The sequence below is a fragment of the Pelophylax lessonae genome (genome assembly GCF_965119305.1).
Source record: "Pelophylax lessonae genome assembly, chromosome: 4".
In the NCBI taxonomy this organism is placed as follows: Eukaryota; Metazoa; Chordata; class Amphibia; order Anura; family Ranidae; genus Pelophylax; species Pelophylax lessonae.
Window position 1 is genome coordinate 552,526,499 of NC_138771.1, and position 24,557 is coordinate 552,551,055.

The 24,557-nt window shown below is 43.6% G+C and overlaps 1 protein-coding gene across 32 annotated transcripts in view; it reads right to left on the bottom strand.

Annotated features, from left to right (window-relative positions):
* Positions 1 to 24,557, bottom strand: part of CAMK2B (calcium/calmodulin dependent protein kinase II beta) — a 313,844-nt gene that overhangs the window by 138,966 nt on the left and 150,321 nt on the right. For all 32 annotated transcript variants that reach the window (XM_082257250.1, XM_082257233.1, XM_082257237.1 and 29 more), the window contains exons 3-4: positions 16,500 to 16,559; positions 8,681 to 8,735 (exon numbers count right to left, since the gene is read on the bottom strand). In XM_082257250.1, coding sequence (XP_082113376.1) covers positions 8,681 to 8,735; positions 16,500 to 16,559 — 115 coding nt within the window. The remainder of the gene's footprint in view (positions 1 to 8,680; positions 8,736 to 16,499; positions 16,560 to 24,557) is intronic.

Here is a 24,557-nt window from a genome sequence, read left to right on the forward strand (position 1 = left end):
GTTTAACCATCTTTGTGTCCTGCTGTCAAACATCCTAGAGGGATTTCTCTCCATTGAGGATGTTGTTTGAGATTACCCCTCAGCTACAGTCTCTTTTCATTAATCTAACCCACTGTTTGTCATTTCTGATGGCCCTGGCAAGATCAGAGAGCTTTTTGTTCCACTATTGTTTAGTGGATTCAATGACTCCTCATTCAATCCTATTACTTTAGGGGAAATGTAAATGAATACTCTACTTGATCTGTTTGTGCTTCTTGGACTTTTAAACATCAGGCCTGAGTTTTTCAATCTGCAAGGCTGCCACCTGGTCCTCAGTCCATACGTTTATTAACTTTTACCAGTTGGACATCCAAGTTTTAGCTGGAGCCGACTTCAGTTCTTTAGACAGCCCTTTAGGCTATAAGACCTTATCCATCTTTTCCCTGTGTTTTCTTGGGCTTGTTAGCCCTTTGTTTGATGTGTTGCCCACTCCTCAGTTGAGCTGCTCATTGGTTTCATAATTAACATGCTGTATTCTGTGAAGTACAACTAAGAAAGCAGGATTTTGTGTTACCTAAAAAAGACAAATAGTAAAACACTTTATGTCCTAGGGCTAATTTACACCAATAACTGCGTTACAATGCAGCGGCTGGTGTGCCGTGCAGTACAGTGTGGTCACTGCAGTGCCAATGCACCAATTGCTGTGCATTGCACTGTTCTCTTTTTCTTTTAGACAACTCTTTATTGAAATGTCGCACATGGGTTGATTTACTAAAACCAGAGAGTGCAAAATCTGGTGCAGCTCTGCATATAAACCAAGCAGCTTCCAAGTTTTTTTTGTCAAAGCCTAATTGAACAAGCTAAAGTTATAAACAGATTGGCTACTATACACTGCTGCACCAGATTTTGCACTCTCAAAGTTTTAGTAAATCAATCTCACAGTGACATTTCATAAGTTATATCTGCTGCCAAGTGGTGCAAGGCAGGGGATTGCCTCACACTACAATGCTTTGCAAAAAAAGTGAGGCCTGTGTGCGAGCGGTGTGCAATGACAAGGAGACAAGGCATTTTTCCTTGTCTCGTGGTGGGATTGTCCTGGAATAGTCACCCAATGCAGTCCCACCAGACCTGGTGTGAATAGACCCTTAAGCCTTGTACATATGAGCCAAATATTGGGCAGTATTTGGTCCATGTGTACAACAGCCAGTCCGACAGAAGCCGGCTGAACGATTCTGTCGAAGGCACATGACTGAAAAAGGTCTATGGATCGGCATCAAATCAGCGCTCCTAGCCAATGGCTGAGAGTGCTGACCGATGTGTTCTGACGTGGGGGGTGGCAGTTCCCCTGTCAGAACACAATAGCTCAGCGGGGGGGGGGGGGGGGGATCACTGTACTAAGATCGGATTGGTAGTGCAGGATCTCTTCCCCAGCTCTTCGAGTTTTTTTTTTTTTCAACCCGCTGTGTTAACGAAAAAACCTGATAGTGTTTACCAGGCTTTAGAGTGTTTCCACTCTGGAAGGAGGAAGCATGCTTTTCCGATCCTTCTCCCTGAAATTCTAGGAATCAGCTAAAGTGGCTGTTGAGCAGAGAGGTTGAATGAGTCTAAGACAAATGCTGAGCCCTCTCTAAAACATAATCTAGAAATCGCATAAAAAAATGTTAGTTACATAAAAAATTTAAGTGTGAAAGTTACATTTAAAAAATCACTTATGGTAAAAACTGCAATATTAACTTAAAATATGCACTTGAAATATGTTACACTTTCCCTATAAAAAGTTGAGGCTGCTGATCAGTTCATTTTTTTAATGACAGCTAAACTATAATAGGGACAGAAACTTACTCAGGGATGTGAAGGCACAGCAGATATAAATGTAAGAAAAAGGAGATATTAGCATCCAGTAGGGTGGGGGCTTTTAAAGGATCTGTCTAATTAAATACGGTTTGGGAGCTACACACTGTGTTATATATAGAATGATGAGTTCTAGTGCCACTGCAGCACCTGCTTTCAAAAGAAGCGCAAGGGGAGGGTGAGCAGCATAAATTGTGCAGGAGTGGGGGACAGAATGTGCACAGGAACAGAACAAAGGGGTGTACATGTCAGAATGGAGATATACCAAGAGGTGTGTATTTGTTTGAGGAACAGCACAGTGCTACAGCACATGATGGAAATTGACAAAGAGGTGGGTGTAAGATCAGCACAGACCTCTGAGAGGAGGATGCAAGATATATCAGAACTGATGGCAGTGTGTATGAGTGTGTGATTACTAATACAGAAGGATGAAAATGCAAGAGGTGGTGGATTCTGGGCAGGAAGAGGACAGTGACGGGTGTGGGGTAGTTTGAATTGTTCCAGCTGGGTAGATTGGTGGGACTTCTGCGTGCGAGGTCAGCACAAGAATAGCAGAGGTGGCTGCAGGGGAGGATAGAGATGTAGTGTATAGCAGCAACACTCATGTCTTGTCTTCATCTAACGCCCACAGAGCTGTAACACCAAACACAGCCTGGTGTATTTATAGGCTGTGTTCCCCCCTCCTCTGTGCCTGCACCAAAATCCTTTGCAGAAAAAGCAGAATGGAGAGCTCAGTTATTCCACCACTAATTTAGTATAGCTTTCTTCTTATGTATTGCCATAGATATCATACAGCCATTGTGGAGTGTGCATCGTCCATTGAAAAAAACCTTAACAAACGCTAGGTATCTTGTCTTACAGATAGACAGATGTACAGTCAGCTTTAGGGGAGAATCAAGGTCCTGCCACAGTTTTGGGTACAGAGATAAAAGCCTGGACTTGTCACTGTAAAATAGACTTGAACCTTCCCTAGTATAAATGGCACATTCAAATATAAGGGTGGCCATAAACAGACAGATCATCTTCATGTGTTTCTGCACACTGCCAGGATGCTTCTCTGGTTCCTTCCTCTGATTCATTTGACAAACGAATGAATAAAATAAATACAGAAGGGTTCATTCTCTTTTCCCTTTAGAACAGGGAATGAATAGTTACTGTACCAGATGCACAGAGGCCTTGTAATATGTCAGAACATTTCTGGACAGTGGCGGCCTGTCCATTGGGGGCGCAGGGGTGCCACCCCCCTATCCATGCATCCGGCCCCCTAATCTACATGCAGGGAGCCGGACGCATGGATTCCAATAGGGGATTTTTTTTTTTGAAGCATGTGATTATAGCCAGAGGCTCTAATAGGCTTCAAAAAAGGGTAGGCTCGGGGCGCAGAGCACTGCGCTTTGAGCCCACCCAGTTGTATGACAATAGCGAATGAATATTCGCTATTATCACACTGATTTTCCTCCCAGCCAATCAGGAAGCGGGTCGTGAAAACCTTTCCTGATTGGCTGAAAAGAGAAGTGATTTTACTGGCCATTGGCCAGGAAGAGGGAGGAGTCGTACGGCCTGAGGAGACTTACAGCCGCTTAGGGAAGGAGCAGGTAAGGATGCTGGCTGTACGGTTGGGCAGCCAGCCGCCCGTCCCAGGAGGGGGTGGTAAAACTTTTATTTTCATTTTGGATAGAGTAAAGGAGGTTTATAATATCGGTCATATTTTATTTTGCTATCTGTGTCCCATTGCAGAGATTTGCCTTCACTTTCTGTCAGATAGCCAAACAGGAAGTGAGAGGAAATCCCTGCAAATTAAAGCGGTTGTAAACCCTAGAAAAAAAAAAAAAAAACCTGCAAGACAAAGGCATAATGGGCTAGTATGCATCGCATACTAGCCCATTATGTGTAACTTACCTTAGAACGAAGCCCCGACACGGACCCCCGGACATCGCTGTGGGCGCTGCCATGATCCCTCGCCGTCTCTTCCGGGTTCGGCGGCTCCGGCGCGGTGATTGGCCGGAAGAGACGGCTCCGGCGCGATGATTGGCCGGAGCCGCGATGACGTCCGTGATTTTCCGGCAAGCTCCCGGCAAATTAATTGAAGGTCCCCCCGGACCTTCAGAGCGCATGCGCCGCTCGCGAGAGCGGCTGCATGCACTGTAAATATCTCCTAAACCATGCCGGTTTAGGAGATATTATTTGTACCTACAGGTAAGCCTTATTATAGGCTTACCTGTAGGTAAAAGTGTCAAAAAGCGGGATACTACCGCTTTAAGGGAATTCTTTGGGGACCCCCAGGTCACCAGAACTAGTGTCCCCATTGAAAGATTTACCCTCTATTACTTTTCTGGGGACAACCCAAAATTTGGGATTTTCTTTTACTTTCACCTTAATAATAATGGTAAACAGGACAAATAGAGAGGGTGAATCTCCCTAACAGGGGCACAGACAGAAATAAAAACATAAATAAAAAAAGTGCGGTATTTGAGTCACATGTCCTTTAGGTTGTGGTATCAGCTCTGCGCCCTGTACATTAAATCGAAAAAACACTTGGGGAGTGGAACACAGAACTGGAAGAGAACTTGGGGATACCAGATAACAGCAAGCTAAACAGCAGCATTCAATGCCATGCAAAAGCTGTAAAGGCAGACAAAAGAATTATAACTAGCAGAAGACAACATGTGATGCTAGTACAATTCTCTTGCCGCATGGAAATGACTTGAAAGGCTTTATCCTGAATGTGGGGTATACAGTACAGTGTACTTTTGGGCATTACATTGTAGTCGGGACATATGAGTTTTAAAGCTGGGCAACATAACTAATATAAAGGATGGCAAATCTTACTTCATGAAAATATTCTTTATAGGTAAAGTGGTTAAGTTGAAGAGGGCCCAACTCACATACAGTAACAATAGTAAAATCAGTATTGTGATGTGATAATGTAACTACTGAAGGCCAAAGGAGATATTTTGATCTAGGGAAGTTATCAGACTGCCTTTGTGTGGTCACAGTTTCTCCAAGAGTTTCCTTTTTGCCTTCCTTTTGGATTCTAACAGTTAGGCCCCTTTCATACATGCTGTCCGTTTGTCTGTTTTTCATCCATCCTTTGACGGATGAAAAACGGACATCAATGTATCTCTATGTAGAAACAGATGACAACGGATGATCATCAGTTAACATCCATTTTCATCCGCTTCCATCAATGTCTGTTTTTTTTTGAATGGATGAATGCCCTATTTTTCATCCGTCAAAAAAATGGATCAGATGAAAAACGGATGACAACGGATGACAACGGATGAAAACGGATGACAACGGATGAAAAACGGATGACAACGGATGAAAAACGGATGAAAACGGATGAAAAATAGATAACAACTTACGAAAAATGGATGAAAAACTGATAACAACTGACGAAAACGGATGAACAACGGATAACAACTGACGAAAAACGGATGACAACTGACGAAAAATGGATGAAAAACGGATGGAAAACTGATACATTTTGACGTGACTGAACTGATGAACTGAACGGACCGTATGTGTGAAAGGGGCCTTAGTGCTGTGAAAGGCTGATATTTACATGTCTTTTTTTAATATAACTTTGTACTAAATTAGAATGTATTCTGCTTTCAATAACCCTCATAAGCTTTACAAGCTGAAGGTCATATAAAATGTACTGCTCCACAATGTATCACAAGTTTAAACCTTAGGTTTCCCTAATAGTCTCCTTTCACAATAAGCACAAGTATGTTCTCAATATGCTGTGGCACAGGATTTTCTGATTGTGCTGAACTGGAGAATGGTCAAAAGGCCCCAAGTGGTCAATCTAAACTTCCACTAATACATCACCACACAACACCTGCTTAGTACCCACCCTCAGTTCCACCATTTTTACATTTTACCATTTTTACATTAACTCTGCCAATTTTTCAATCCTCTTTAAAGTCCACTTCTGACCCACTTATACTTACCCTCCCCACAGTCCCACATTCTTTTGTTGCTCTTAAGGCCTAACCTTGTGCATGTTTCTTGATGGATAGTGTCAAAACTTGCACTGGATATATTATATCACCCCTTGTGACAGTATTTAGGCCACCGAGGCCCAAGCACTGGGTATTTTGCAGTGGCCAGGGCAGCCATCAGAAATTTGGGGCCCCTTACACAGCTTTAGGCCTGGGCCCCCTGTACACAAACAGCCTCTCCCCTAACTTATACACACAGACCCTACTTGTAACGGAGGTCTTCCTAGTACCAGCTTTTTTTCACAAAGCTTACACATGTCTCTGAGACTCAGGGAGGAGCTTCAGCCAATCACAGAATACAGTACAAGTAGCACTTACACAAGGAGTGCACATACAGGAAGCAACCACAGGTAGCAGTAAAGAGCCGGATGTGAGCAAAATAACAGAGAGCAGTAGCTGTCATTTCTTCTGTTGTGAATGAATTTATAGAGAAAGACAGGGCAGCCACACTCCTCCCAGCCATGCTCGGCAGTAAGGCCCCAGGGGACGCCTGGGCCCCTCACATGTGTATTGGTTGTCCCCCCCTGATGGAAGCCCTGGCAGTGGCCCTGATGGAATGGTGGGGGCTTCTGGTGAAAGTAAGAAAGTATAAAATGTCTCTTCAAGTGTATTGTTAGAATTTCTAACAAAACTTACAAAAGTTATAGCAGTTCCATCAGCACGTTAAACGAAAAAAAAAAAAAATGACTTGATTCCCCTATCCACACACTCGATGGAAATCCTTCTCGCTAAGTTATTGTATTCTGACAGAAGGGAGAATTTCCATTGTCAGAATACACTGATCAGTGCTGCTGGCTATAGCTGGAGGCATTGTTCGATCAGCAAAGAACCAGCGGGGTGGTTGTACAGATATTGATCGGTAGATGGACTTCTGTACAACCAGCCTGCCCCACACATGGATCAAAATTCGACTGGTCCCTGCTGAACTGGACACATTTTGATCAATGTATGGCTGGCTTAACTGGCTGGATCACCAGATGAAAATAAAGGAAGGAAATCCTAAAAAAGAAAACGAATGCAACATCACATCTAGGAATTGGTAAGCTGAAATATTAGTGTTTGCTTTTGGGGTTTAATACAGTTTTCAAACATCTTCAAGTAAGCCTGGCATGAAAGAAACATGTATGGTGTCATCATTCTGAACATACACTATATTGCCAAAAGTATTGGGACTCCAGCCTTTACACGCACCTGAACTTTAATGACATCCCAGTCCGTAGGGTTCAAAATTGAGTTGGCCAAGCCTTTGAAGCTTGAACAGCTTCAACTCCTCTGGGAAGGCTGTCCACAAGGTTTAGGAGTGTGTCTATGGGAATGTTTGACCATTCTTCCAGAAGTGCATTTGTGAGGTCAGGCACTGATGTTGGAGGAGAAGACCTGGCTCACAGACTGCACTCGAATTCATCCTAAATGTGTTCTGTCGGGTTGAGGTCAGGACTCTGTGTAGGCCAGTCAAGTTACTCCACTCCCAAACTCACTCATCCATGTCTTTATTGACCTTGCTTTGTGCACTGGTGAGCAGTCATGTTGGAACAGGAAGGAAGGGACCATCCCCACAAGATTGGGAGCATGAAATTGTCAAAAATGTCTTTGTATGCAGACACCTTAGAAACTAAGTGAAAAACATCCCCACACTATAACCCCCCCACCAACAAATGATTTGAACCAGTGCACAAAGCAAGGTCCATAAAGACATGGATGAGCGAGTTTGGGGTGGGGGAACTTGACAGGTCCTGACCTCATCCTGATAGAATACCTTTGGGGTGAATTAGAGCGGAGACTGCGAGCCAGGTTTTTTCGTCCAACATTAGTGCCTGAATTGTAAATGCGCTTCTGAAAAAATGGTCCACCATTCCCATAGACACACTCCTAAACCTTGTGGACAGCCTTCCCAGAAGAGTTGAAGCTGTTATAGCTGAAAAGGGTGGGCCAACTCAAAATACCACCTTCCCGGACTAAGATTGGGATGCCATTAGGGTTCATGTGCATGTAAAGGCAGGTGTCTTCATCCACCATACATTCGAGGTGGATGAAGGAATCCCTGCCGCAGAGCTATTGTATTCTGACAGTGGGGAGAGTTCCTTGATGTTAAAAATAGACTCATCAGCATAGCAATTGAGAGATTAACTTCTGTACAATCATCCTGCCCATAGATGGATCGAAATAGGGTCAGTCCCTGCTGAACTGGCCAAATGTTGATCCATCTATGGCCAGCTTTATGCTTTGCCATTAATACTTTCAGTCCCTAACTTGGAACAAGCATGAAAATAAGGAATTCTGACTACTTTGAGCTTTGCCTATTAGCATGCTTGCTCCAGTCAGTGACTCAAAGTTTGAACTCAAAGTTTAAGATAAAAACCAAGCAACTAGCATTGCAACTAATGGGCTATACACACTATAAGATTTTCTGAAGACTTTTTCCTTTAGACTTACCAAAACCATATAATATGAGGTCAAACCTAAACACTTTCAATTTGTATGCAATCTGGCAGGCCCTTGCATTACATAGAAAAGGTAAATCTGAAGGAAATCTAACCACAAAAGTTGGATAGTGTGTATCCAGCTTTAGACATCAACAAGGTAAGCCCCTAGATTTCTTATATGTCAGGTTTACTTTAATGTTCTATAGAAAACCCTAAACTAGACAAAAAACAGTGCTGTCTACAAGTCTATTACAGGTTTACCATGCTATAGCAACCAAATTAATCTTAAATTTACTCTTTCTAAACTCTTTTGTTCTACTCAAGTCAGTGAAATTTAGAAGCATCTTTGAATATTATTGTGTTAACATTTTCGTATTTCCTAACCATTATTTGAAAATAATAAGACAGCAATATACTTACAGGTCGAAGATGAGATAGTGGAAACCCTCCTCTGATATACTGTCATGGAGGCGTACTGCACAAAAAAAAACAAAAAAACACAGATATGAACATTAGTTTGAAGCATTAAATAGACCAGTCAGTAAAAAACGAATGTGATCTAGAGAATACTGACTATTTTTATAGTCAGAATACCTGCTCTGTTTACTTTAACCTCAATTTTAATTTGCTTTAACCTCAGTGTTAAGGAACACTTTTTAATCCGCGTATAGCGTCAAGTCAATTAAACTCCTGGGATATTGATATGGTCAGTTAAGTAGCAGAGGGGGTTGTTAATCAGTTTCAGCTGCTTTGGTGTTAAAGAAATTAACGACAGATGCAATACATGGGCAACAATGAGACAACCTGCAAACAGAAATGGTTTTACAGGTGAAGGCCAACAAATTTTTTTCCCTACTCATCTTTTCTGACTTTTTCACTAGTTTTGCATTTGGCTAGGGTCAGTGTCACTACTGGTAGCATGAGGTGATACCTGGACCCTATAGAGTTTGAACAGGCAGACCAACTTCTCCAGGATGGCACATCAATACGTGCCATTGCCAGAAGGTTTGCTATGTCTCCAAGCACAGTCTTAAGAGCCTAGAGGAGATTCCAGGGGACAGGCAGTTACTCTAGAAGAACTAGACAGGGCCATAGAAGGTCCTTAACCCATCAGCAGGACCGGTATTTGCTTCTTTGTGCAAGGAGGAACAGGATGAGCACTGCCAGAGCCCTACAAAATGACCTCCAGCAGGCCACTGGTGTGAATGTCTCTGACCAAACAATCGGAAACCGACTTCATGAGGGTGGCGTGAAGGCCTGACGTTCTCTAGTGGGCCCTGTGCTCACTGGCCATCACCGTGGAGCTTGATTGGAATTTTCCATTTAACACCAGAATGGCAGGTCCGTGTCTGGAAATGTTTATACCTTCTGGCTCCGGTATATTCAAGTGTCCATTCTCATGTCTATGAGCATGTGCGGGGCTGTGAACTGAACAATATTGTCACGTTTCTAGTTTTACCATACACCTGGGATGACTATTATTCTATATGTTCAGACCCAAAACAAATGTACAGACTTCAGAGTATGCCAGACCTGGAGATTGTACACACATTGGTCGAAATGTTGCTTGTCTGTATCTGTTTTCTGTATTTCTGTTGTATGGTGATGGGGGTTGTGTGGGACTACAGACTAAGGAAGGCCATAGATGGTGAGATTGTCTTTCCTGCACTTGCAGTTTACTACTGTCAATGCTGCTGGCTCCTGCTCTCTTAGTGCTACTTCCCTGAACTTCCAGTTTTCACAAGAAAGAGTTAACAATGGATAATGCAGTCTCCCACCAGTCTGTTAGCTTAGAGAAGAGTGTAGGGAAGAAGAAGGAGGAGTCAGGGGAGTGCCTTGCGATCCCAGACTATGGTGCTCTGTGTTTCTATTGATGCACACTGTGTAGGGAGACACAGCTCTAGTCCCTGCATGCAAGGGTGGTGCCATAGGATGCTGCAAGTGAAAGAAGCCTCCCTGAAACAGCAAATCTGGGGCTGCAGTTATGGCACCAGGTTAAGCTAAAAAAAAAATAGGCAAGGATTAAATAAAGATAAAGAAGCTGCAAACTCAGTAAGTTATTAAATCACTTGCTGAAAGAGCTTCACCCCCTTCCACCCAGCCCTAACTTCCCTTTAAATGGGTCTTTACCCCCGTGGGGGCTGGACAGACTTCCTAATCATGTGACAACTGTGATTGACATTGAAAGTAGTCACCTAATCAGGGACCCATCCTGAGTGTCAGGTCCCAATTATGTCTAGAGACTGAGAACGGTCTTTGCTGGGTGCACATAGTGAGCATGTATTCAGGACAGAAACCTTGGCCGTCCATGGATACAAATGTGGCGTGTGGGGGTTAAAGTGGTTGTAAACCCTTACATATACCCAGTGAAGTGACTAGCCTCAGGTGATACATAAAGATGAGACAAATCCTCCTACATAAGTTATATTTGTTTATCTGCCGCCCTCTCTCCTCTACCAAAGTACAGAATTTACACAGTTTGTCTGAGCTTTCAGAAAGCAGGGGCACACACTCAGAGAGGAAAGCTGATTGGAGGGAAGGGACACACCCTTCTCCACACAGTACACATGAAACACGCAGAACTGAGGCAGTGAGTCACAGGCTGTGTGCTGGAGATCTCTTCCCTGTCCTCCTCCATCTCTTACAGTCAAGAGTCAGAAATTACTCATGCAGATAGGAGAGGAACAAAACAGCAAAGTGAAATTATTCTCAATCCTTTGGATAGAGAGTAGTACACTCTATAGAAATATGTGTTTTGTTCTTATCTATTTTCAGAGGTTTAAGGGCTCTTTCACACGGGCGATCAGATCAGATCCGCCTGTCCGTTTTTTAGGCGGATCTGATCGGATCCTCCATGCAGCTCCATGGGGCAGCGGATATCAGTGGATCCGATCCTGTCCGTGAAATCTGGACGGATGGAAACCCTATTTTTCCATCCGTTCAGGGATTGGATCGGATGAGAGCGGACAAACGGTCCGCTCTCATCCGATCCCCCATAGAGAGCAGCGGGAGCTGTGACACCTCCCTCTCAGCACTGCAAGCGGAGATTGAGTTGTCATCCGCTGGCTCAGCAGGGATCGGCGGATCGATCCCCGCTGAGCAGCACGGATCCGCCTACAGAGGCGGACCGTGTGAAAGAGCCCTAAAACTACTTTAAAGCATTATGTTTATTATGTGGGCCCCAAGAGGTTAAAAAACCTGAGGGTTGCTTAACATTTTAGGGCTGGGTTGTTATAGCAGATCAACTCTTGTAGTAATTTTGATTTTTTTTATACTATTATTAAACTTGTACCCTAGTATACAGAATTTCTTACATAAATAGTGGGAGAAAAAGTTTCAACGTTAAAGTAACCCATGCTATTCCTCTTGCTGTCCCATCTATCAGTACCTGTGCTGTGCATACTGCATAGAGGCTGTTATAAGCTCTTTATTGCAACATCTCTGCAGTCACAGCTCCCTAGATAACAGTTGTGAAATACAGGAATTATGATTTACCTGTAAATTCCATATCTTGAAATACAGTACAGGACACAGGCTGGGTTTTCATAGATACTGGGTTTTAGGCTGCTTCCCATTAGGTGATTGAACTTTGACAAAAGCTTTAATGGGCATGTCACCCGGGCATACTCCTATAATCCCTCCCCACTCCATGAGTCCTCAGCTCTTTAGCAAGCAATGTAAAGTAACTCAGGAACAGGGGGGAGGGTGGCCCATTCTGTGTACTCTACTCCAAGATACAGAATTTACAGGTAAGTCAAAATTCCATATATCCATAGACCCTGGGATGTTCACAATGAAGCACATGGTGCTGTAATGAGGCCCTGATCCATGAGACACCATAAATAAAAGTTTTAACAAAGCAAAGCGAAGCCAACAGTTTCTGGAAAAGAATGGAGAAGGCTGAAATCTGTCCCTTAAGAGTGCTAAAGACCAACTTGTAGTCAAGTCCTGATAGTAGGAAAACCAGAATGCGAAGTACAGAGTATTCTCTGGGATTGAAAACCGTATGTTTACACTGTGCCAAAAATGTTTTACAGGTATTGTAGTAAAATGTATGCAAATTGGCTTTTCTGCCTCTGAGTAAGGTGGGAATTACAGACCCCTGTCCTTCAGGACCTGTGTTTCAACAGTTATGCTGTTAAAGTCAGTGATTAAGAAGTGTGAATTAGCAAGGTCTACGGATATCCAGCCTGTGTCTGTACTGTATGATTAGGATAATAGGAATTTTGACTTACCAACAATGAGAATCCACAGTAGCCAAAAAAAAAAAACCCCACAGTGGAGGAAAGTCATATATGAAACAGGGGTAACTTGTTGTTGAACCTGGAGCCTTGAATGTCCACACCTGGAGTCTCCCATTTCTAAAACTTGAGATTGAAGATGTTGGGTTTAATGGTCCATTCTCTCTGACTCAAATGGTGATGGCTGAGGAAATCTGCCTGTCAATTGTCCACTCCCAGAATGTGCGAGTAAACTGCAGAGATTGCTGGTCAGTGGTAAGGAGAGACTCAGAACCTTTACATAAGTCCACTAAAATAACCAGCCTAAGGCAATACATGGTCATGAAGCAAATCTTCACACATAATCGGCACCTGTTTATCTGCAGCCCTCTCTTCTCCAGAGCCTTTCAAAGTAAACAGATCAGATAGCAGTTCTCAGCTTCCAGGAGGCAGGGGTGGAGATCGGACATCACACACTGTCCAACACAGAGCAGAGAATGGAGTGTAATCGGACAGCTGAGTGGAGGGAATGAACACACTCCCCTTTACACGGTGACACTAAAAAACATGCACATCCCAGGCTGTGAGTCCTCTGCTGTGTGCTTGAGGAGGAGATGGGCTATCATCATACATTGCCTGGTGTCAGGGAAAACTGTCATAAAAGATAGATACAGATAGCATAGGAGGGAGAGAACAGCTAGGACCCACACTAGGTGCTATGGACTGAGGCAAGTACTCGTTATATGAGGATTTGCTTTGTTCACTTCAGATTTGCAACCTCTTTAAAGGATAAGTTTACCGTTGGAAACTTGTTACATGTTCCACCCGTTTTTTTTTTTGTAACATGTTCTTACGTCTCCCGTGTCTGCTGCATCTAGTGACAGAAAGCGGGGAAATCCCCCCTACTCGTTGTTGTCACTATTTAAAAAAAATAGGTAAAAACCGTCATTACCGTCATTTAAATAATTAGAGTGGCTCACTTTAAGAGGAGAGCGCTGATTTCTACTTTTTTATTTAAAAAAAATGTGTCTGTGTGGGGCCCAACCTGCCCGGCCACATCATTCTTTCACAGTGTTCTGTGGATGGGAAACTACAAGTACTGACAGCCTTTGCGACTGTTGGCTTGTAGTTCTCAGTGAACTACCAGGGAGCTGCTAATCGCTCTAGGTAGTTCACTCTCTTCCTATCAGAGTGTAACTTCCTTCTTTTATGAGGTACGAGCAAACAGATACACTGACAAGTCTGCAGGAGCCCTGCATGGCCACCGGGTGCAATGCTTTCCAGGCTCCTGGTAAAACAAAAAATAAAAAGGCAAATTTTTTACCTGAAAAACGTGCATTTATAATATTTTTGAAAAGGTGAACTTATCCTTTAAGGCTGTCTGACTACTGGGCAACCCCTTGATGATTGATATAGACCCTGCTTTAGCATTGTCTGATTGCACCCTGATTGGGTGTTCCTAAACAAGGGGGGTTCAGTGAGGCAGAGCTCTGAGTTCCAGGATGTTGATAAGGAGTTTTGCTTCCCTTGGGGACCACGTTACTTAAGCTGTGAGATATTAGAACACTCCTCCCCTATGAGGCTTGCTTCTGTAGTTACTACCATCCATGAGTATGGCAAAAACAACTCTCCTATTTCCAAGGCTGGTTTATAAATTCACCAAGATATGGAAATTCCTTCCTTGGCTAAAGAGAAGCACTGGAGAATCTAAAGAAGCAGTGTGTTTGCTCCAGGCCAGAAATATGTTGTGTTAAAGAAGCCTTAAGTAGAACTGAGCAAAAGGAACAGCCTTGACAGGGGGTACCATAAGGCTCAGGACCCTCATGAAGAATCTCACTGGGGGATGTCTTTTTGATCTTAAGGTCCAAGCATGGGATCGTAGGGAGGAAAATTTGTTTTCCCGAGGGAAAACTTCTGCCTGGGCAGTATCTAGAATTAGGCCTAAAAACTTTAGACTAAAGGAATACTAGAGTGCAGACTTTTGAGGGTTTATTGCCCAGCCTTAGGCCTGAAGAATTTGAATAGTTGTTTAGAAATTTGCAGATAGTTTTGAGGGAGATGAATCCTTCAGAAGAAGGTCATATAGGTACCCTGTGACCTGGATTCCCTGGGTTTCTAAGATGGCGAGTGAGGGTGCAAGCACATTTTTAAATACTCTGAAGAAGTGCCTCAGTACCTTTATAAGGGGTCTGGGCAGGAGTGGTGGTAAAAGTGAGACCTGTGGCATGATGTAACTCCTAGTCATCTCCTAGAAATGAAGGTCTGAATAATGTTTTTTTTACCACAGAGTCTGAAAGTTTAAACACCTAAAAAGTGAATAAAGTCAAACACATTCCCAACTTTCTCTTGCACAAAGCTAATTCTATTCAATGACACCTACAAAATTGCACTGCAAGTAATGGAGATACCAAGTTACATAATTGCTGTAATGTTACAGTATTGGTCCAATAAACAGGATGAACATCTTATCTTTCCATGTCACTGGTTCATATATTGGCTCTACCTTTGCCCGTCTTAGTGGGCATACCCTGGAGAGATATTCAAGGTCTGGGAACTATAGGAATGGACACTAGCCCTGGACCTTTAAAGCACCCTACGGCTTATTTCACATGTTGCACTGTGTGTTAAGGTGAGCTTTTAATGCAGGTTCCAGAGCCCAAAGAAAACATTACACACAGTGGGGTTGTAATGGTCAGGTTTGCAGAACAGTAGAAAGGCTACCACCGACCAGCTGGATAGTTACAGAAGCAGGTCAACCTGGCTGATACCACAGGCTCACCCGCAGAGTCTAAGCACTAATCAGTGTTCACCAGAGCAGGAGATGGGTTTTGCTGCAAGTTAGTACCTGGTTGCGGTCCTCAGGGTCGCCCTACTAGGAGGTAGTCACAAGGTCGAGTAGCAGAACAAGTAGGTAGGGGTCAAGCAGAAGCGTGGTCAGTAAACAAGCCAAAGTTCAAAAACAAGTGGCTGCAGGCTGGGATCACGGGGAAGCGCAGTCGAGGAACAAGCCAAAGGTCAGTAATGAGTGGTACTGAAGATACAAATGGTAGCAGGAGTGACAAGAGCTAGATATTGGCTGAAGAGAGCACAATAATCTGGCTAATAGGAAGTGCAAAGGCATTGCTATAATAGGAAGTTTGCAGGAGGAGCAAAGGATTAAAGGTTCAAGAGAAACTAGGTTCAAGGCAAGATTGTTCAAGGAATTGTCCAGGCTGCTGTTCAACATCCCAGGTGGCACAGCAAGATGAGACACTGCCAGACACAGCAGAGGTTGCAGGATCAGACCTGTGTCTTGTCAGGGGTCCAAGTACAGTATCCAAGGTACACACCGAAGGGTAACCAATCTGGAAAATGCTAGGTAGTGCAAGGCAAATAGCTGTCAGATGTTGATAAAAGATTTGGATGAAAAATACTTTGATGGTTTAGAAAGAAAAAAGCTGCTCCCGAAGAGAACAGATGCATCATACCAGCAAATAACTTGAACCTCACAGAGTGGGCAAGGTTTTATGCGTACGCTCTAAGGACAGCCCTAGCAACATATTTGCCAGTCTCCAGTCATTGAAAGGTAGTAGAATATAGTCCTTGGTTTATAAATACTAGTTCTTTGTCCTGCACTGTATGATAAAGATTATAATGTTGACACTGGGACCCTGCCCAGGACTTGTTTCATTTAGTGCCAATTTGAGCTCCCAAGAACGCACATAAAAATGTGATGCAGAAATCTGCACCGCACTGATGTGAATAGTGTCTTACTATACAAGAATTGCAAAACTGACTTCTGAAGGTGAAGATGACTTTTGATGCAGGGTTTTACAGCTATCTAGAGATTGTCAGAGAGCTTTGATAAGAACAAAGGAAAACAAAAAGCTTACAACAGCCTATGTAGAGTTATACGCACAGGCACTTTTAGATGGGATAACAAATGGAATGGCAAGGGTCACTCTACATCGGTAGTAAGTGAAGTTAGATATGTAAAAAAGGGACAAATGAGTATAAAACGGCAATATACTTTTACTTACCAATATTAGGGTGCTTTAATAGACGACAAATCCGAGCTTCTCTCTCTAGTTTCTGATGATCTGTAGAATGAGAAGAGACATATACAATTAATGCACAGTTGCTATGCAGGTTACTGGTGTTCATCAAAAAGAACTTGTTGGCAGGATGGAAAACAGTAATTTACTGTGTACCTCAAAATGCAGTTCCATGCTTTAAACCATATCCATTAGTACATGAGAACATGAACATAAGTACATTGCTGATGCTCAAACTAGAGCTTTTCCTTTAGTTATTTTCAGTTAACAAATTGTTTCCCTTTTTTGCTTTGTGCTTCTATTTGCCTTTAAATAAAGCTCTATCTTCTTGTTAATCCAGCTAAGTATGCCACAAAGGTTTCATAAATGCGTTCACATCAAAAGGCCTTCAAATATTTGAGTTGGAGAAGACTAAAAGTAAGCATGGGTGAACTCTCTGTTTTTCCTTTTTCCCCATTGCCTGTTGGTTGCCCATGTTTTTGTCACAAAGAAACTGTTTGCTGCCCATGCTACCCGTTTGTTGCCCACATACTATTACTACTGCTCATTTGTTGCCCATATATTGTTGATTATGTATTGCTAGATATGCCTATAGTGTCAAGTATGCCTGTTTGTTGACCATTTGTTGTCAGAATAGCAGGTGTGTTACCTACATTTGTTAACCACCTGTTATCATAGTGGCATCTGCCACCCACTTGTTACCCAAGTATTCTCATTCTTGCTAGTTGGTTTCCAATAGTTTGCTTCAATTGTTCTGAGTTGTCCATGTATTGCCACAATCACTAATGTGTAACAGTACAGTATATTAGTATATATTTGTCCATGTACAGTGTTACCAAAGTTTTTTGCTATGGTGTCATCTGGTGTCATATGGTGAATATCAGATCAAGTCTTTTTTGTAGGTTTTGAAGCTCATATTACTATACGTTGTAATTTAATCCTCCTGCCTCAGAATCTCGGGGTCCTAGGGTAATGGACCTATGAATTTATATGGAAATTTTGACTTTCCCTGTAAAATATTGAGCTTGACATTATCACCTTTGCCTCCCCAATGGCCCTGCTGACCAATAGGATGGTTCAGGAGGAAACAGGATCAAGATTTAAAGGAAATGTTGAGATTTGCATATGCTGTAATTTTAGCTGCCTGTATGCTTGTTTTTTTAAACACGTGGAAATTACTGAAGTTAGCTTCTGCTTATCGGTGAATAGCTCTGATCAGTGGCTTGTCGGCCGCTAATCAGAGCTATCCGTTTCTTCAGCAGAGTCTGCTGAACAGTTTTGCTATAAGCTCTTGAGTAACCATGAGCTTATAGCAGAAAGAGGAATGCCAGGTCCGTACAGCTGGAAGCTGTGCTGTAGGTCCATATTCTGTATAGACCTGTCAGCAAAAGGGTTAAAGAATATGTTACAGCAACATTTCATATTCCTAATATGCATCTGTGTGTGTTAAAAAGTATCCTGTTCTTTCTGTGTTGCTTCCTTTTTTTGATTTGGTGATCCTGCCAGTCCCCATGCTTTCCTCTTTCAAACTGACCACACTAGGCATGAAAGCACATCCATCCCACAGTGGTCAGTTTTTCGGCTGTGCTGGGAGCACAGCCTGCCTGTCCTCCAATTTGCAAGACGTGTGTTGACACCCCCCTGCACAGCAATTCACTGAGAAGATCAGTGTAATGCTGTTTCTCCATCCCTAATGCCTCGTACACACGCGTCGATAGTTGGCCGTGAATTTTCGGCCAACATCCGATCAGCCGATTTTCGGCTTGTTAGTATGATGCTTTCGACAACCGACTCCGACTTTTCGGCCGAATAAAATCTGGTGTGCAGGCTATAAAATTTTTGTTGGCCGTCACCACAACGGCCGATTTTCCGTCAGTCATTACAGATTTCGGCAGACAAAAATCTGATGAGCAAGACTGAGCATGCTCAGAGATGAAAAAACACACGGAAAGTAAACCAGCACATGACATCACTTCTGAAGTAGATTTTTGTTGGCCGAGAAAATTTGTGTGCAGTCTAGAGCACATTTCAACCAACACAACAACACTGGACAAAAGTCGGCCGATCGGTCGGCCGATAATCGTTGCGTGTGTACGAGGCTTTACTCTCTAAGCTCATTTTACAGCTAAGAAAAAATAATATGTGAAAAATATAAAAAAAAAGTATTTATATTGTTTATTATACGTATAGATGTTTTGCTTTGCATTTCCATTTTAACCTCTTTGCGCCGGCACTATAGCTGAAAGACGGCTACGGTGCGGGCCTGAATTCCCGGGAGTGCGTCAATGTATGTCCTCCTGTGCTCGTGCTGCTTGCGCGCCTACCCTGCGGGGCACGGGCTGCGAGCTCTGTGATTAGTGAGTCCATGAGACTCAGCTGATCACAGATCAGAGTAAGGGGCCAATCCCGGCCCCTTACCACGTGATCAGCTGTCAGCCAAAAAAGGTTATCATGTAATGTAAACAGTCAGCTGACAGCGTGAGGAGAAAAAAAAAGCAGATTACGGCTTGTGTAAATGGGACATCAGTCCTGCACACGCAGAGACTCTGCCGCCTCACCAGTGCCACCTACTAGTGCCCACCAGTGCCACCTACCAGTGCCCACCAGTGCCACCTATCAGTTCCCACCAGTACTGCCAATCAGTGCCCATCAGTGCCTCATCATCTGAGCCACCTATCAGTGCTGCCTATTAGTATCACCTACCAGTGCCTATCAGTGCCACCTATTAGTGCCATCTATCAGTACCCGTCAGTGCTACCTATCAGTGCAGCCTCATCAGTGCCTCCTGATCAGTGCCAACCAGTGCTGCCTCATCAGTGCCCATCAGTGCCACATATCAGTGCCCATCAATGCAGCCTCATCAGTGCACATCATTGAAGGAGAAAAATTACCTGCTTGCAAATTTTTTTAACAAACTATGAATATTGTTGTTTTTTTTTTTTTTTCTAATTTTCGGTCTTTTTTTGTTTGTTCAGCAAAAAATAAAACCCCCAGTAGTGAATAAATACCCCCAAAAGAAAGCTCTGTTTGTGTGAAAAAAAATTATAAAAATTTAATATGAGTAACGTGTAGCATGACCGCTCAATTGTCATTCAAAGAGTGACAGCGCTGAAAGCTGAAAATTGACCTGGACAGGAAGGGGGTTTAAGTGCCCAGTAAGCAAGTGCTTAAACTGAATGGGCTGTTTACAAGGTTTCTGTTCACATATAAAGGTGCTTTAAAGCAAATCTGATGCTTTTTCATGAACAGGTAAAGTACAGGTTTGCTTTAAGAAAAATAACAATACATAAACGTAATCATACTAACCCAGTAATGCACAATATTCATGTTTATAACAGCGACACAATAGACCATTTTTAGGTCTAGTTCACAGATATGTTAGTTCCACGTTAAACCTGAGAAATATCATTTTATTTCAGACTCTGTCCTTTCCATCTGGGACATACAGTACCTGAAATTGCAGCCTAATAACATATCTTTATGAGCATGGAACATATCTTTAGGAACATATCTTTATGAGCATGGATATGCTGCTTCTATTCAGGGGTAGCAATCTCCTCACATGTTTTGTCACTGTAGCGGCTCTTCGTATAAGTGTGTTCATAGAAAGTGTTAGCAGTGCCAGATCCTTGCCCCAAAGAGGTAGAAGTATTCAGAGCCTAGGAACCTACTTCTAAGTTACTGCCTATCTCATGTCTGTATGGAAGTTTATCTTGCAAATCTCTTTAGAATAGCAGACTGCCGCAAGTCATTTCTTAGCTTAGCAGTATGTCCAAGTCAGCTGCAAGCCTACCCATGGGCCTGCTAGTTTATCCCTTATTGACCTCTTCATTCCCTGGGCTTTGTGGCCAGAACCCTTGTAAGTAATGATTATGTTAAGTATTGCACCATGATTTGAGTCTTTTTTTCACAGTTATTACCAATTTATCCAGTAGCTAGTTTTCAGTTCCCTAAAGTCCATTACAAATAGCTGAGATCCTTAAACTGGCATCCTGGCTCCCAAATTAGTTGCAAGCACATAATTCATCCTGGAAACTGTCATTAGGTTCTTTCTGAGTATTAACAACTAAGAAGCTTTTACGTCTCTTGTCAAAATGATGTTAACCGTGTCCAGTATCCAGACCATACATCAAAGTCTACTACTTCTTACCATATACTGATCTGTTAAAAATTGTTTGTTTAAAAAACAAAATACACTACTGGCTAGGTGAAAAGCCATCATTTGGCTTCTGTACAACCAGCTTGCCGAACAATCAGTGCTGCCGGCTACACTGATCGTCAGAATACGGTAGCTCAGTGGGAGGGATTCCCCCATCTGCATCGAATATGTGGATGGTGGAATCAAGGCATTTTCTTTCATTCAACCCACTGGTTGAATGAAAAAACTGTATGGGCTTCCTAAGTGAGACATCAACTTAGGAAGTAGGGGGATAGAATGAAGAGGGTAGCAAGGGTTAACGCACCTAGCTATGGTATTACCACATAACCATATAATATTTTGTGGTTAGTATACCACAAAATCGTATTATTTATTAATGTATAATCCAGAACATACACCAATATTTGAATATACTGCAACTCATTTCTATTTCAGCTCCTAAAAGAGAAGTTTGGGAATACTTTTTTTTTTTAAATCATACTTACCTAGGTGGATGCAGCATCGGTCCAATACTGCATCTGTCCCCCACCGGCTCTAAGACTGAGAACCGAGCGATCAAACACCGCCGATTGCTTGGTTTTCACAGCTCCCTGAGCAGAGAACTGCTGACTGTCAGGTCCAGGCATGTCGGCAGATCCTGACCATATAGTTGCAATCTTGCTCGAGCCTGGCAGGGGTCTGTGACATCAGCTGACAGTGGGCTTCAACCCGCTCTCTGTTGAAAAAGGGTCACAGGAGTGCAGAACGAACTGCACTCCTGTGATCCACAGGAGAAGTACAGCCGAATGAGCTTTGGCTATACTTCTCTTTTAAATTTAAAGTTCAACTATATAATTTGTTTTGGGAATCCACATCTTGGTATGCAACATCCACATCTGTAGCAATCTGTTCTCTTAGATCAGGGGTGGGGAACCTACGGCCAGCAGGTGGTATGCGTCCCGCAAAATTATTTGGTCCGGCCCCCCGTGCAGCTGAGTCTGTGTCTGTCTCAGCTGAGCTGTCAGAATGGAGCCAATGTTTCCTGTATAGCTCCGGCTCTGTCCTCACAGTCTGAGTGAGTCACAGGCAGAGTGATTCCAAATGCACACCGCCTGTGAGGAGACTGACCAATACAGGAAGCATCGCTTCTATCTTCCTCCAGCGCGGTGCCGCTCCTGAGTCTCTAGCCAGCATTTCCCGCCAGCAGTACCCGCAGCAGTACCAGCCTCACTACCAGTCTTAGCCAGCAGTACCTACAGCAGTACCAGCCAGCACTAACAGCCTGAGCCAGCAGTACCCACAGCAGTACCAGCCAGCACTACTAGCTTGAGCCAGCAGTACCCACAGCAGTACCAGCCAGCAGTGTACCAGCCTGAGCCAGCAGTACCCACAGAAGTAACAGCCAGCAGTAGCAACCTGAACTAGCAGTGCTAACCAGCAGCAACAGCCAGAAGTACCCACAGCAGTACCAGCCAGAAGTACCCACAGTACCAGCCTGAGCCAGCAGTACCCACAGCAGTACCAGCCTGAGCTAGCAGTACCAGCTAGCATTACCCACAACACTACCAGCCAGCAGTACCCACAGCACTACCAGCCTGAGCTAGCAGTACCAGCCAGTAGTACCCACAGCAATACCAGCCAGCAGTACCAGCCAGCAGTACCAGCCAGCAGTACCCAAAGCACAGTACCAGCCTGAGCCAGCAGTACCCACAGCAGTACCAGCCTGAGCCAGCAGTACCCACAGCAGTACCAGCCAGCAGTACCACCCTGAGCCAGCAGTACCAGCCAGCAGTCCAGCCAGTAGTACCAACAGCAGTACCAGCCTGAGCCAGCAGTACCCACAGCAGTACCAGCCAGCAGTATCCACAACAGTACCAGCCAGAAGTACCCACAGCAGTCACAGCCAGCAGTACTCACAGCAAAGCACAGTATCAGCAAGCAGTACCAGCCTGAGCCAGCAGTACCCACAGCAGTACTAGCCAACAGTACCCACAGCAGTACCAGCCAGCCGTACCAGCCAGCATTTCCCACCAGCAGTACCAGCTAGAAGTAACCACCAGCAGTACTAGCCAGCAGTACCCACCAGCGGTACCAGCTAGCAGTACCCACCAGCAGTACCCACCAGCAGTACCTGCCAGCAGTACCAGCCAGCTGTACCCATCAACAGTACCCACCAGCAGAACCCACCAGCAGTACCAGCCAGCCGTACCAGCCAGCATTTCCCACCAGCAGTACCAGCTAGAAGTAACCACCAGCAGTACTAGCCAGCAGTACTAGCCAGCAGTACTAGCCAGCAGTACCCACCAGCGGTACCAGCCTGCAGTACCTACCAGCAGTACTTGCCAGCTGTACCCATCAACAGTACCCACCAGCAGAACCCACCAGCAGTACCAGCCAGCAGTACCCATCAGCAGTACCCACCAGCAGTACCAGTCAGCAGTACCAGCCAGCAGTGCCCACCAGCAGTTCTTTTCAAAACTTACCACCGCAAAGAGTCTACTGCGCTCCAGACTGACCAACACAAACCTGGAAAACCAGTTGTGAGAAACAACATCATCAATACCAGCTAACATCACACACCTCACCAAAGAGAAGCAGTTCCAGCCATCACATTAGGGGTGAGTTAAGTAAATGTTTGACCAAATATAACAGGCTAATTTTTAAGTTGATCATTTTGAATGCCCCCCGAATGATGTTATAAATATCCAAATGGCCCTTGGCAGAAAAAAGGTTTCCCACCCCTGTCTTAGATCAAGGGTCTCCAATCTTTCTAAACAAAGGGCCAGTTTACTGTCCTTCAAACTTTAGGGGGGGGCAGTCTGTGTCCAGTGGGAGTAAACAATGCCGATCCTTGGTATTAGAGGAAGAAAAATAGTTGGTGTCAGTGGGAAGAACAATGCCCCATTTTTGTTGTCAGTCGAAGAAATGATGCCCCATCGTTGGTGTCAATGTTAGAAATATTGCCCTATTGTTGGTATCAGTGGCAGAAATCATGCCCTATTATTGGTGTCAGTGGCAGGAATCATGCCCTATTATTGGTGTCAGTGGCAGGAATAATGCCTCAAAAACCGGATAAAAGCAAGCAAAGGGCTGCATCCGGCCCCAGGGCCGCAGTTTGGAGACTGCTTCCTTAGATTAATAGTAACCTGACCTGGTGACTGCCCAAAAATCACAGTTTTTTTTAGCAAGATATATTAAGTTGGGAGTTTTCTTTGTCCTTTTCTTTTTGTCTCACATGCATTATGCTGAAAGTGATCATATTCCTTTTGAACCCCAAACATGATGATATATGTTAACTTAAAAAAATGATGAGAAAAGGACAACTATGATAACTATACTTATATGTACCATAACAAATATGCAAAGGGCAAATGACTTGTCAATAGTATTGGATGTGGGCTCCCTGCAGCTGACCTTTTCTCCATTACCGAGCTAACCATGCCTTGCTTCACATTGTGTCTATGTGCAGTCTGCCATCATGGTAAAGGCAGGATTTTGCTTTCTCATGTTAGAGCTGCCCTCTTATGACTGGTAATCTGATAACTTGTGAGGGAATATTGAAGAAGCAGCAGAAGTGTAGGATGAAGCAGGAATATATATGCAGTGTTGGTCTTTACTAACAGATTATTTTCCAGCAAGCAGCACGGTAGTCACATCGCCAAAGCTCACTTCAAATCTTGTAAAATTAGCAGCCAAAAGCAGCAGTGGCTCTCACACTGAAGATATACAGCTATGGGGCTGTAGGCAGAGGATTGCCTGGGCACCCTCACTTGTCAGGAGGTACACAACCTTTTTTCATGACAATTCTAAAACAAAGTGTACATTTTTCAAGGTACTTCTTAGGCAAAATTGACATTTCTTAACTATTAATATTATAATACAGGATTTTCAAAACGCCAACAATG